The 14,095-nt window shown below is 31.9% G+C and overlaps 1 protein-coding gene across 1 annotated transcript; it reads left to right on the top strand.

Moving 5' to 3' along the window:
* Window positions 1-228: 228 nt before the first annotated feature.
* On the top strand, window positions 229-13,306 carry LOC115874792 (myb-like protein F). Its single transcript, XM_030890074.1, has 3 exons — window positions 229-931; window positions 1,031-1,093; window positions 9,708-13,306. Exons 1-3 carry the CDS (start codon window positions 855-857, stop codon window positions 12,667-12,669), a joined length of 3,102 nt encoding a protein of 1,033 aa, XP_030745934.1. The 5' UTR covers window positions 229-854; the 3' UTR covers window positions 12,670-13,306.
* Window positions 13,307-14,095: the final 789 nt, after the last annotated feature.

Below are 14,095 nucleotides of genomic sequence, written 5' to 3'. Positions count from 1 at the left end.
TCTTGTCTTGAAAGCTTGTTCGGGTTGATCAACATTACAAAAAGTAAACACATTAAAAAAACTAAAACAAAATGATCCGAATTGTTTATAATAAAATTTAATGTAGATGTACTATTTCGCGATGGTTCTGTATAATGTTATAGCAAATCTGAAATCATGCAGTTATTTATAGCAGGTATTGAAATAAAACAGAGATACTGCGAAATTTTAAAGTAATAAAAAGAAAACCCGAAATATCGATTCTTTACAATCTGATGGGCAATATATTTTATTGTAATGCTAACCAGAAGGTCAAGATTAAAACCTTGTTTGTCCTGGTACGAGATTTGCGTGCATAGCCCTGGTGACGTATTTTATAGTATTTTATTGCAAGCCAAAACATTTAGATTTTTACTTCTATCGATTATAGCATAAAACAACTTTCAAGCGCAAAATGTACTCGACATTGCACGAATACACATCAAAATGTGTCTGCTGTCTACCTTCAAATTCAAATCACACCTCAAATAGTGTGTGTTAGCGTGATGTGATTTAATTTTCAATCATTTCACCGATTAATGAACATTTTAAAGTTTTAACACGCAATATCGAGGTCTACCCACATCTCCACGCAATTACCTGTAATCAACTCTAATCTTTAAATTAAAACAACCCCCTTTTCGGAAATAGTACGTATTTTGAAAAATAGTAATTATTTATACAACCAACCATACTGTGCGCATGTATAAAGTGTTGCGTTATATCGACATCAGTTTTAAACTTGATTGTCTTCGAAAATAAAGCGCTGACCCAGCTTGTTTTAAAATATTTTTTTCTTGTGATATATTTAAAATAAATGATAAAAAGATACTAAAATGGAATCAAATATAAACTATACGTTGGAGGAATATTACAGGAAGTTTATTGATCTTCAAGATAAGTTAAAAAAGAGGTAATTATACATAATGCGTAAGCTGACCATGTTTTTGTTTGTATTGTACCTGTACATATTTTTAATTTAATTAATAATTATAACTTATGCACTTTTTAGTGAAGAACAGAGGTTTGTTTTGGAGAAGAAATTTAACGATATGCTTGAAGTAGCTAAAGAAGAGTAAGTTTTAATTCATTATTTTTTTAAATATGAATAATAAAATATTTTAAATTGGTTTAAAAAAGTAGAGTATTCGTTATCTACAGGTTATTTTTAAATATCTAGTTCAGGTATTATTATTTCATAGATCTACAGTTTTTTCTCTTTGTATATGAAAAAAATAATTTTCACATACAATATCTGATTTATTTACAATTATTATAATATACCAGGTGGCCCGAATTGTATTCGGAAAACTTTCACAGTATATTCTGCAGATCAAAATAAGTCTAAAGTTCGTATAAATTTATTTCCCAAAATGCTTCGTTTCGGAGATACAGAGTGTAGAAATTTTCTTTTTATTGCGTTTTTTTGCAAATAATTTTTGAACTAACGTCTAAATTTGGATGAAAATTGGTGTCTGAGTATTATTTGTACCACGAGAAATTCGATTTCAACATCAGTATGACTCCTACTTGTAGGGGACGCCACTTACATATTTTTTAGCTTTTTCGAAGTGTAATAACTTTTCATTCGTTCCTGTATTACACTACTGAGTGAAATAATTTATATGTTCGTCATTTTTTACGTAAACAATGTCTCTTGGTAAAAATCGCTACGAGTAATGGTTCCCAAGATATTTGAAATCGAAATAGTCAATACATGTCATAATTCACAAAAATTATACATAATATGTATGTTCAACATGTTGACTGGATAGTTATTAGTCTAAAATAATAAATTTGGAATGTTTTTGGGCCAAAGATTCAACAGAAACTGTTTTATCGTATTTTTTTTCTAGAAATATTCATAATTAGCTTAAACATTTTCTCCAAATTTATCATATCAGTTGAATGACAAGTACATAATATTGACTATTTCTATTCCAAATATCTTGAAAACGGTTCCTCGTAGCGATTTTTACCAAGATACCTTTTTACGTAATAAATTACGGAAATGTATATTTTTTCATTCATTATTTTTATACAAGTACGGACGAAAAGTTATTACTCTTCAAATAAGTTAAAAAAAAAACATGTAAGTGGCGCCACCTACAAGTAGGAGTCATATTGACATCGCAATTACACTTCTCATACAAAACATCCAGACACCATCCAGGCACTGATTTTCATCCAAATACAGACGTTAGTTCAGAAATTATTTGTAAAAAACCGAAATAAAAATAAAACTTTTCTACACCCTGTATCTCGTAAACGAAGCATTTTGGGAAATAAATTTATACGAACTTTTTTTACTTATTTTTATCTGCAGAATATGCTGTCAAAATTTTCCGAATATATTTCGGACCACCCTGTATACTCAAACTTATACGAACAAAAATGTATTTTAAAAAATTCTAAAGTAATTAACTATTTGTAAAATTGGCCGTTCTTAAGTAACACGAGCAAATTTCCTATTTGTAGATTATGATAAATACTATATAATATTAATATCTAAATATTAAAAAATACACTTAAACAGAATGAACGCGAAAGAAACTTTATGAGCAAAATTATTAGTGTTGTTTTCCGTTATTTTTTGTCTAAAGTAAAAATGGAACACAAAATATTTTTGATTGAAAACATATGCAATGTGATATGTGATCATGGTACAAAGAAAAATGATATGTGATCGAATAAAGATCGCGTCAGCGATGGCTATGAAAAGAATATCGCTGTCATTCTACAGAGTCCGGCAATAGTGCGTCGGGCCGTCGGGCATCTGTAACTCCTAGAATAAAAAACTTGAGAATTTTGTTTAAGTGCAAACCTAAATGTATGAGGATGTATTTCCGGAAAATATTTTAACTTCTATAGGGTGGCTCAAAAAAGTGTGAGTTGATCTGGATGATTTTTTTTAATGGAACACCCTGTATATTATTGCATTTTTGGCTTCCTTTCAGATCACTTTACATAATCCTAAGATATGAGTAAATCTATTTCGATAGTTTCAGATATATTAAAAAATAAATCAAAAATATATATTTTTCAACCCTTCTTAAAAAAATCTTAAAAATACAAGAACTATTCTGAAATCAAAACTATATTAGATATTTACTTTAGATGATCTGTTCTTACTTTGCTATAAATATGGTAATTGTAAATCTTACAGGATGTTCAATATTTTACGCCAAACTTTCAAAAATATAAAATAATTTTTCTTCGTTTTTTTAAATGGAACACCATGTATATTATTTTTTTATTTGATGGAGAATTAAAAACTGAACATTTTTTGTATTTAAAGTACCTATTTAAAATTTTTTATTAGTTTTCCGGATACACGCAGTATTATTTCATATGGCGTTTTCAATGGTAAAATGCGAGAAAAAAATCATTGGGTGGCTTTGATAAAAATTTACTGTGGAAAATGCCATATGAAATACAAAACCGGGAATATCTGCGAAACCGTTAAAAATTTGGAAATACTCTAAATGCAAAAAATGTTCATTTTTTAATTCTCCATCTATTGAAAAAATAATATACAGGGTGTTCCATTTAAAAAAACAAAGAAAAATTATTTTATATTTTAGAAAGTTTGGCGTAGAAAGGCTGAAAATATATAATTTTTATTTATTTATTAATATCTCTGAAATTATCGAAATATATTTACTCATGTCTTAGGATTATGTAAAGTGATCTGAAAGGAAGCCAAAAATGCAATAATATACAGGGTGTTCCATTTAAAAAAATCATCCCGATCTACTCACACTTTTTTGATCCACCCTATAGAAGTTAAGATATTTTCCTGAAATACATCCTAGTACATACTTTAGGTTTGCACTTAAACAAAATTCCCAAGTTTTTTATTTTAGCAGCTACAGACGCCCGACGCACTATTGCCGGACCCTGTATATGTAAAATAATATGGGGTATGTCATCGATCGTCATTTCCAAGCCAACTGGACTCCATTTTTTTTTCGATCATACGGTATTATGTTTTCCCGCAAAACAAGCAAATACTGCAAGTTAGGGTTACCAGCTATCCGGGATGCATCTTTCCGTTTCCTATACGGCTAGCGCAACCGATTGCGTTAATCGCATAGGAAACGGACTCGAGACCTGCCCAAACCAAACCAAACCAGGGTTCGGAAGTAGTTAATTAAGACGTAATTTACCTGATTAACTACGTGTAGTTTTTCGTCAAAAACTACGTCTTTTCCCGTTCATTAACTACATGAAAACTACGTTAATAAACTATGTATTGATATTATGAATAATTTTGCTTTGTATGAGGGGTCTAAATAATATGATGTGTGAATATTATATTTAAAGCCATACAGTCTGACAAACGGATCTGAAACAACGGGGCAACGGTGAGGGGATCGCAATTTTCTAAAATCATGACCGATTTCATTCATAAATATCCACGAGCGTGCGGTGTTTCATAAAAATATATCAGGAATTTTTATATTATTTTCCAGTAAAGTTATATATATATAGTACTATACTAATTACTAATATTCGTATTTGTCCATAAGAGGTTATGTTTTATGTTCATTTGTAATTCGGTTATCACAGATATAATATAAAATACTACTAATTTTTATCTCGATATGTCGAAAAAGATAATTCGAATTAGTTAGTTTTAATTTACTATCGAATTAGTCGTATTATTTAATTCGAATTTTCCCAACACTACTAGAAAGTTCATTGCAAGCGCTTCTTTGCGATGACCACTTAGTAAATGGAGTTGCAAGTCTTGAGGCCGTTTCCTATGTTACTAACGCAATCGGTTGCGTTAGTCGAATAGGAAACGGAAAAATGCATCCGGGATTTCCGGGAAAATCTCGGATTTAGGTAAGTTGTCCCGTATCCTGGAAAATTATTATACTATCTCGGAAAGGCGTCAATCAATTTATAAAATTAAATGTTCACAAAGTAAAAAATTGGCGCCGGGAGGCACGTATAGCCGCCCATACTAAAATATGTTAGTATGTAAAATATCTCGAAAACTGCGACTTTGACTGATTTTGATTTGGTTTGGTTTGTTTGTTTGTTTATTCCTAATCTTAATTTAAAAACCGCGTTTCGCTAGCTACTGTAATTTTGGAGTTACGATTTTTTAAAATTTTTAACCCCCTCCCATACCCCCATGCCAACCCCCCACCCTCAACAAAAACTAATGGCCAGATTCTCGGGTGCCACAGTATTTTTGTGCCAAATTTGGTTAAAATCGGTTCAGCGGTTTTTGAGTTATCGTGTTACAGACGGCAGACGGACAGACGGACAGACAGACAGACAGATAGACACCATGAAAATATTTTGTATTTAGGTCATTTATGACCCAAATAACTCATTTTGAGTGGAATTAAAAAAACTTTTTTTTGCCGATCTTCAAGCCTACCATACCTATTGGTATGGTCGGCTAAAAATGTGTTTATTTTTTTAGTTTAGTGTAAATTTTTTAAGTTTGATGTAAATAACGGACAAAGCACTTTTGTATAGAGTTAAATTGTGTCCAATGAACTTATTTGGATTTCAAAAATACGTAGTAGTTCTATGTCCACGGAATATTGGGACAACCTGTATACTAACATTATTCCATTACGTTTTTGGTTTTAACTTTGCTCGTTTAGATTTAATTATTTCCCTAAAATTACGTTATTTACGTTTTACGATAATTGTACAGGGTGAGTCTTAGATAAGTGGAAGTATTTTTAGACCATTATACAACCAAACTCGGTTATTTTGGATTTGTTTGAAAAATAGTAAAGAGAAAATATGTTTCATTTATGGAGATCTACCAGCCCAGCGAAAATATTTGCATTTATTTAAGATTCACCCTGTGTAGAACTACCTTCGTCTATCTTGTGCTTGTGTCAATAAAACATGTTTTGACTCTGATTTGTATAAATTAGGTTCCACACACTATTCCCGCAAATGTGTGATAGGAAGGAAGAGGTGATTTTTTAAAGCATCGCCATTTTTCTTATTGCTCTCGCGTTTTTGCCCTCCCGGAATTTAGTTATAACAATCTGACAACCCTACTGCAAGCTTTTACTGCATATGCAAGTACATAAGTATAGGTATTCTACAATAATCATATTGTTTTGATTACCTACTTCTTATAAATTAATTTACAGCATTAGAAAACCTTTTGACGTGAAAACATATTTTTAAACTAATAATCTTATTAAAAGTAATCTTATAAGAGAGATTGTAAAAACGATAAAAGTATTAATTAAAACAGGTATTTATTTTTCTTTTACTCCCTGATATTTTGTATTAGTTATACATACCTGCAGTAAATTCAGTTAAATTCTAGATATTTAACAAATATACAAAAAAATTGAAATTTCTGTTGAAAGTTTACTGTTGAAAGTTTACTGCCCCTATTTTTCTGGACAATTTTTCATGACAGGCATTCTAGAATTTATTGATTGACGACGCGACGGAAAGATTATAGAAATTAATTGATAGCACAGTTGATAGAATTACAAAAAAATAATTTGCCATATATTTTTAAACTAATTATCTTATTAAAAGTAATCTATTGAGATAAAAAAGATTGGAAAAACGATAAAAGTATTAACAAAGGTATTAATTAAAATATTTATTTTTCTGTTACTCTGTGATATTTTGTATCATGTTCAGTAAATTCAGTTAACTTCTGGATATTTTTCGTAATCTTCTTCTTTACGTGCCGTCTCTTTCGTGGACGTTTGCGATTACATTGGCACAATCTTCACGATTCTCGGCTTTCCTTATGAGTTCTTCAAAAGTTAGGTGGGTTCAATTTATGATGTTTCTCAACCAAGATAGTTTCTTCCTGCCGATACCTCTTTTTCCTTCAATTTTACCCTTAACTATTAGTTGTAAGACGTGGTATTTTTCATTTCTCAATATATGCCGTAAATATGATGTTTTTCTTATTTTTATTATATTGAGCAATTCTTTTTCTCTGCCTAATCTGTTGTAAACTTCAGTATTTGTGATATGGGCTGAATGTTTCGAACGATTCGAGGCGATTCATCTCTTTAACTTTCAGTGTCCATGTTTCTGCTCCCTATAATAGGATTCACCAAACATAACACCTGACGAGCTTAGTCCTTAACTCAAAGTCCAATCTGGGGTTCTGGAAAACATTCCTCATTTTTAAAAATGCATTTCTGGCTTGTTCTATTCTGGTTTTTATTTCCACGCCGTTGTTTAAGGTGTTAACTATCCAGGACCCAAAATATTTGAACTTGTAGACCTGTAGCTCTAAGGTATTGTCCTCTATTTTATTTTAATTTGTGGTATTAATTAATATTTTATTATAAACAAATGATATTCAAAATCTTCTTACCTCTGTAACTTTTTTATTTTTTCAGATAAAAAAGAGATTTGATATGTTGTAAAATGTAGAATGTTTAGGAGGGGACGACACCGCGACCTTACAGATCTATTTTATGTTCCCCTTTCTTGAGTTATAACTCACCATACAGTCTCAGGAATAAAACAAAAGCCAGTATCTGAGACTGAGATGGCTCCACAGAGACCAGCTCTCCATCATCGACATCAGCCGTACCAAAGTTCATGGCACGAACGGTCCTCGTCTCGGCGCACTCAGTGATGGTGGTGGTGGTACTCAACTGGTGTTCTGGTGTTTCCCCGTTTTCCCCACAGAATCTGCATTCGCCGTTATTTCTCAACATCAGCCTACTGAGGTGTATATTGAGGAGTGTCCTGTTAGAAACCCCATGACAATCCGAAGATTGTTTTTACTTAAATCAAGGAAAATCTTTGATTTTTCTCAGTCGTAAGTTCTGAAGAACTTTTCGAGAGTCTTAGACCGTTGGAGGACTCTCATTCCAGGTTACGGATGGAGTCTTCTTGGTTCTTCAGTTCCGCTTTTAGTTGGTTTCAGCTTGGGAAACAGAACGGTTCTGGTCCAGTTAATGGAGCGTTCGCTCTTTTTCTAGCTAGATCATTTGCTTTTTCATTGCCTTCTATCCCTTGGTGAGCGGGCACCCAGAATAGGCATTCTTTGACCAACTTCGAATTGATGGTTACTGAGTTTATCGTGTTTAGTGCTCCTTGACTATCGGATAAGATGGCTATTTCCTGTTTTCCATAGTTCCTGCCTAAGATAAATTGTACGCATCTTTCGATAGCGTAAATTTCTGTCTGAAGGATGCTGGGGTAGGTGCTCATTGATTCGGAGTATTTAGTGTTCGGCCCAAATACTGCTATCCTGTCCCTTCTTTGGTTTTGGAAGCATCAGTATACCACGTTATGATATGGTCTTTTACATGCTGAGCAAACGTTTCTCCCTTCCAATCCTTTTTATTACTTAATACTACAGTGAGGTATTTCTCAAAGTTGTAAATTCTTGGTATGTTATCAATTGGGAGTTGGAGAAGTGGAATTTTCTTTTTGAGGGTGTTCCAAGCCCCTGACCTGAAAATTTTCCCAGTACTGGTTCCGTCAATCATCATTATAATTATTGTGGCATTGGCATAACTACCGACGATAATGTGTTAGGTCTAGGATGACCTCCATTGCTGCATTGACCTCCACTTCTCATGGCACCTGTTACGCAGATTCATGCCAGTCTCTGTACTTTGCACAGGTTTTGCGTTGCTGTACGTTGCTCTAGTTTTGTACCAAGCAACTGCTCCATAGGTAATCATGAGTCTTACTATCATTGTATACATCCAGTCTTCTGCATATCATGAGAGCCTTTGTGGCTTTGCTTGTAATGTTCTTAATATGCCTGTTCCAGAGAAGTTTACTGTCCAGGGTTATTCCCAGATATTTGACTTCCTGTGATGGCAGTATTTCCTTTTCGCTAAATGGATTCTTTTCAAGTTGTTTTTGTGACTCACAGCGATGCGGAGTCGTCTTTGGATAATATCACAGGGTGCCTTCATGTATCCGCCTCATGTACATTAAACTTCTCTTAAACTTATCAATTACCTAAACGCCTCTTTTTCCAAACCAAACCAAAAGAAAATAACTCGGTTATTTTGGACTATGAAAAACGGTAAAGAGAAAATATGTTTCTTTTATCGAGGTCTACCAGTCATGAAAATATTTGCACTTATTTAATATCTTTTTTTAAGACTCACCCTGCATAGACAGAAAAACAAAAGTATCATAGTATGCCGCCCATTGTCAGACTATTACTATCGACATCTATAGATATACAGCACACATTATCTTCAAGAATCATACGAATATCTGCTAAGTGTTGAAATTGACTGCAATTCTCATGAAGCATTTTATTATCAAAATACTAAAGTAGCAAACCTTTAAGCAGACTTAGCTAGTAATGTATAATGCACAACATTAATGGTAACCAGCTGAATATTAAAAGTACTAAACCTATTAAAAAAATCTTTATCAGACCTCAGGCACGTCATTGCAGTTGGGTTGGTTTGGATTGGTTTGCAGCACCAAATTTAATCAATTACCTAAAAGCCTTTATTTCGTTTAACTCGGTTATTTATTAATTCTATTCATTACCCAAAATTTCAACACGTTCAAGCTGAAAAATCTATACCTTTCCGAGGACATTTTTACACTAATAGTTTTTCATAAAATAATACGTATCTAATTATCCACTAACCTTTTTTTGAAAACGCTTTATATATAATTAATGTATTAATTTGTATTTTTTTGGGAAAATAAATAAAATAAAAATATTTCAGAGAACAAGTTCACTACAAGAAGCTCAGATCTCAGTACAAAAGATTTTTGGAGGAAGACCGAAAAAGACAAGAAAGAAACGAGCAAATTGTAAGAAACTTAGAAAGAATCGAAACACGAATTTCCATGCTTTCTGCTAAGACTGAAAGGATAGACGTTCTTCGAAAACAGTATCAACACTACCTACAAAGAATAGCATATCAAGACATGGCCAGGCGAATTGATATAAAACCTTTTGGTACTAAAAGAAGCAAATCGTTTGTAAAAGATGAAAAATCCAGTTTGTATCATCCAGAAAAATCTACCCAAACTTTCGATATTCATAAGCCTTTATTCGACCACACTGTCAACGAAAAACCAGTGCATAGAAACCATTCAAATGAAGAAAAAATTGAGATATTAGACAAATACCTGCAGAGTCTTTCTACTGAAAAAAGTGTTGATATATTAAACCAACCAAAGACTTTAAAAGAACCACTTTTGTTTGATAAGTATGATTGGAACAAACAGTCAGACTATTCAAGCGGATATTCAAACCAAGCCGCAGCTATCGCAGAGAACATCATGGATTCAATTTATTCCAGACATTACTACAAAAACGATCAAATACTTGAAAATAAGAAGAAATCTGAAAATACATATCCAGAAATATATCCATCTTCTGATGGTAGATTTCCTGGCAATTTATATCAAGATTACACTAAAACACTACTTGTCAATGATAACTCTAAAGTAAATGACCCTGAATATACCAACGGCCAACTTAGAAATATTGTGCACTCTAAGAAACATGACGACGGTACTTCCAAAATTCAAAATTCTTCTGACATTTCTTTTAAACTGGTTGATAGTCCATGTGGCTTATTTGAAAACAATTCTTATAAAAATTATAATAGAGAAGGGTATAGTGAAGAGTGTCAGAATAATAATAAAATATCTATTGATAACATAAAACAAGAAAACTTCTCTAATGCACCTGTTCCTCAAGCAAGAATTAATAATCCGTCAAATACACAAGAGATTGCAACAGTAAGTACAGGAAATATCAACCAGAGTCCTAGAGTAGAAAGTAAAAAATATTCTCAACCTAGTGTTCAACACAACGCTTCTACTGTTAAAGCTTCGGATAAAGAAAAAACAACGTTAGACTCTGAAAAGCGACATGATTTCAAATATGAAAACCATAACCAAGAGCAGCAATACGGAAATAAAGCACAGTTCAATAACACAATAAGCAAATCCGATATTGAAGTCTCTAATTATAAGCAGAATGAGCAAGATCTCCTTCAATCAGATGTGCAACAAAACCGTTATAATGCTACGGATTTAGAAGTACATCAACAGGCAATGGTAGGTCAGAATCAACACAATATTCATTATCATAATAATAATCACCAGCACGAAGATAAAAATGAAGCATTGCTTAATAAAAATATCACAAAATCTGATCATATTAGATCTCCTCAATATAATCATATTGAAGAGCATATTCCTGTTCAAGCAGTCGAAAGATTGAATTTAACAGAAGATAATAAAGCAGGTCAAAATATACAGGTTAGAATTCCCAATAATCACCAAATTGAAATAGTGGATAAAGAAACTCCACTTCACAATGAAAAACATCAGACAATTGATAAAAAAGAAATATCTGAATATGATTTCAATAACCAAAAAAATCAATATGACAGAGGTGATAAATCTGAAATAGTTCAATCTACTGCCAAGGAAAACATATTGCAGTATAATCAACATGATCCGATTCAATACCAATCTGACGTACTAAATGAACAACTGTCCCAATATGATCCCGGTACACAGCCAGTTCAACAAAAACATGATGGTTATACAACTGACCATTCCCAAATATCGCATATCAAATCTGGACAATCAGTTACTTATGATCATTACTATGATGAAGGACAGGCAGTTGAATCGCAAATGTATGATCAAAATGGACAATCTGCTCAGTGTGTTCAAAATGAACGAATTATTCCACACGATCCACATAGACAATCTGTTCAATATGATCAAAGTCAACAGCCCATTCCTCTTAATCCCAATATACAGACAAATGAATACGATCAAAGCAAAGAACTGATTGGTCAAAATGATCAACAATTTTCATATAATCATGGAAGTCAAGAAATTGATCAAGATGTACAACCCCATCGTTATGATCAAAGTAGACAATCATTTTCTTACAATAATAAAGGTGAAACAGTGCAGTATGATCAAAGCGGTCAAGCAGTTCACTATGATCAAACGCTTCAATACAGACAAGAGAACCAAAATGTTGAATATGATCAAACTGGCCATCAAATACAATATAATGAAAATGGCCATGGAATTCAGTATGATCACGCACCTCAATATAATCAAAATACACAACAATATGATGAAAATGGACAACCAATAGCTTTCCAGGATCAATATCAATATATGCAGTCTCAAGTATTTTATAATCAACACGGACAAATAGTTGAACCACAATACGATGAAAACGGTCACATGATACCTCAATATGATGAAAATAATCAGCTTATTATGATCTATGATCAAAATGGTCAACCCATAAATCATTATGATCAAACCCAACAGCAATATTATGATTACGCCAATCAAAATTTAACTCAATATGGTGGTGATCAATATGATCAATATCAAGGCGAGAATCAGAATCAGTACGTCGAAAATGTTCAGCAAGGTTATGTTGACGGACAAACTGTTAATGTTACTCAACCTGATGACAATAAAACTGATGAGATTGAGAGTAAATCTATCAATCATGAAGAACAGGAAAGTAAACAGTTAGAGGAAAGGAGTGATCACAATGCTGATGAAACTGATGAAACTGTTGAAGCAAAATCAAATAAGGTCATGGAAATGCTTGATACGGATACAGAAAGTAGTTCCAAACAGAATGTTAGTAAGGTTTCAAATGAGAGCGATTTTGATTTTAGTTAGAGAATATGAAATTTTATGTTTTAATTTGAATTTAATATTTTTTTTTTATATTTAATCAATTTTATTCTAATGTAATTTGAATATATCTTCTACATATGTTAAAGAATAAATGAGGCTACCAGCGCAAAAAAAAACGGCCTAACCCCAAAAAGCTTGTTTTGAGAAAACTTGGAATAAAGATTAGTGACAATAATAATGTTCGTTAATGTAACTAGTTTAATTTTCGAACAATATTTATTCGAACAATTTTATTGAAAAGAACAATTTTTATTTTGCAGAAAATATTTGCCTAATTAGTATATGTGAGTATATGTATGTATAGGTATGTATAAATGTTGATTACTAAAAAAAATAGATCAGGCCGTTTTTCTTTATGAATTTATTTGCAAAGTTAGTAGGCCAATATTAATAATTGCATGAAAACTATTAATGAAGCAAATTTTGTAGTTTAAAACTTTTATTGAATTCGTATTGAATTTAATAAAATAAATATCATTCAGTTCAAATTTGCCAGTTTGTGGATTAAGCGCGTTTTGCGCTGGTAGCCTCAAATTATTAAACAATATGATATTTTAGTGAGAATTTAAATATACAGGGTGGTCCGAACTGTATTCCGGAAACTTCGGCAGCATATTCTGCAGATAAAAATAAGTAAAAAAGTTCGTATACATGTATGTCCTAAAATGCTTAGTTTCGGAGATACAGGGTGTAGAAATTTCTTTTTTATTTAATTTTTTTCCAAATAATTTCTGCAGTAACGTCAATATTTGGATGAAAATTGGTATCTGGGAGTTTTTTGACAAGAGAATTTTGATTTTGATGTCAATATGATTCCTACTAGTAGAGGGCGCCACCTACATATTTTTTAAATGTTTTGAAGAGTTATAACTTTTTGTCCGTACCTGTATAAAACTACTAAGTAAAAAATTATACATTTACAATGTTTTTTACGTAATAAATGTCTCTTGGTAAAAATCACTACGAGTATTGGTTTTCGAGATATTTGGAATCGAAATTATCAATACCTGTCATCATTGACATACATTAAACATGTTGACTAAATAGTTATTAGACTGAGGTCATAAATTTGAAAGTTTTTGTGTCATAAGTTCAACAGAAACTGTTTTATCAAAATTTTTTTGCAGAGAAATCTATGATTAATTTAAAAAAATAAAAATTTCTCAATTTTATTATTTCAGTGAAATAACTATCTAATCAACGTGTTTATTTTTCGTCAATAATGACATGTATTGACTATTTCCATTCTAAATATCTTGAGAACTTACTCGTAGCGATTTTTACAAAGAGATATTTTTTACGTAAAAAGTCACAGAGCTGTATATTTTTTCCCTTGGTAGTTTTATACAGGTACGGACAAAAAATTATTAAGCTTCAGAACAGTTAAAACAAATGTAGGTGGCGCCCT

Source organism: Sitophilus oryzae, unplaced genomic scaffold (assembly GCF_002938485.1).
Source record: "Sitophilus oryzae breed Bouriz unplaced genomic scaffold, Soryzae_2.0 scaffold_1297_pilon_pilon, whole genome shotgun sequence".
Lineage (NCBI taxonomy): Eukaryota > Metazoa > Arthropoda > Insecta > Coleoptera > Curculionidae > Sitophilus > Sitophilus oryzae.
Note: the sequence above shows the minus strand (reverse complement) of the source record. Positions and strands in the feature narration are given on the sequence as shown.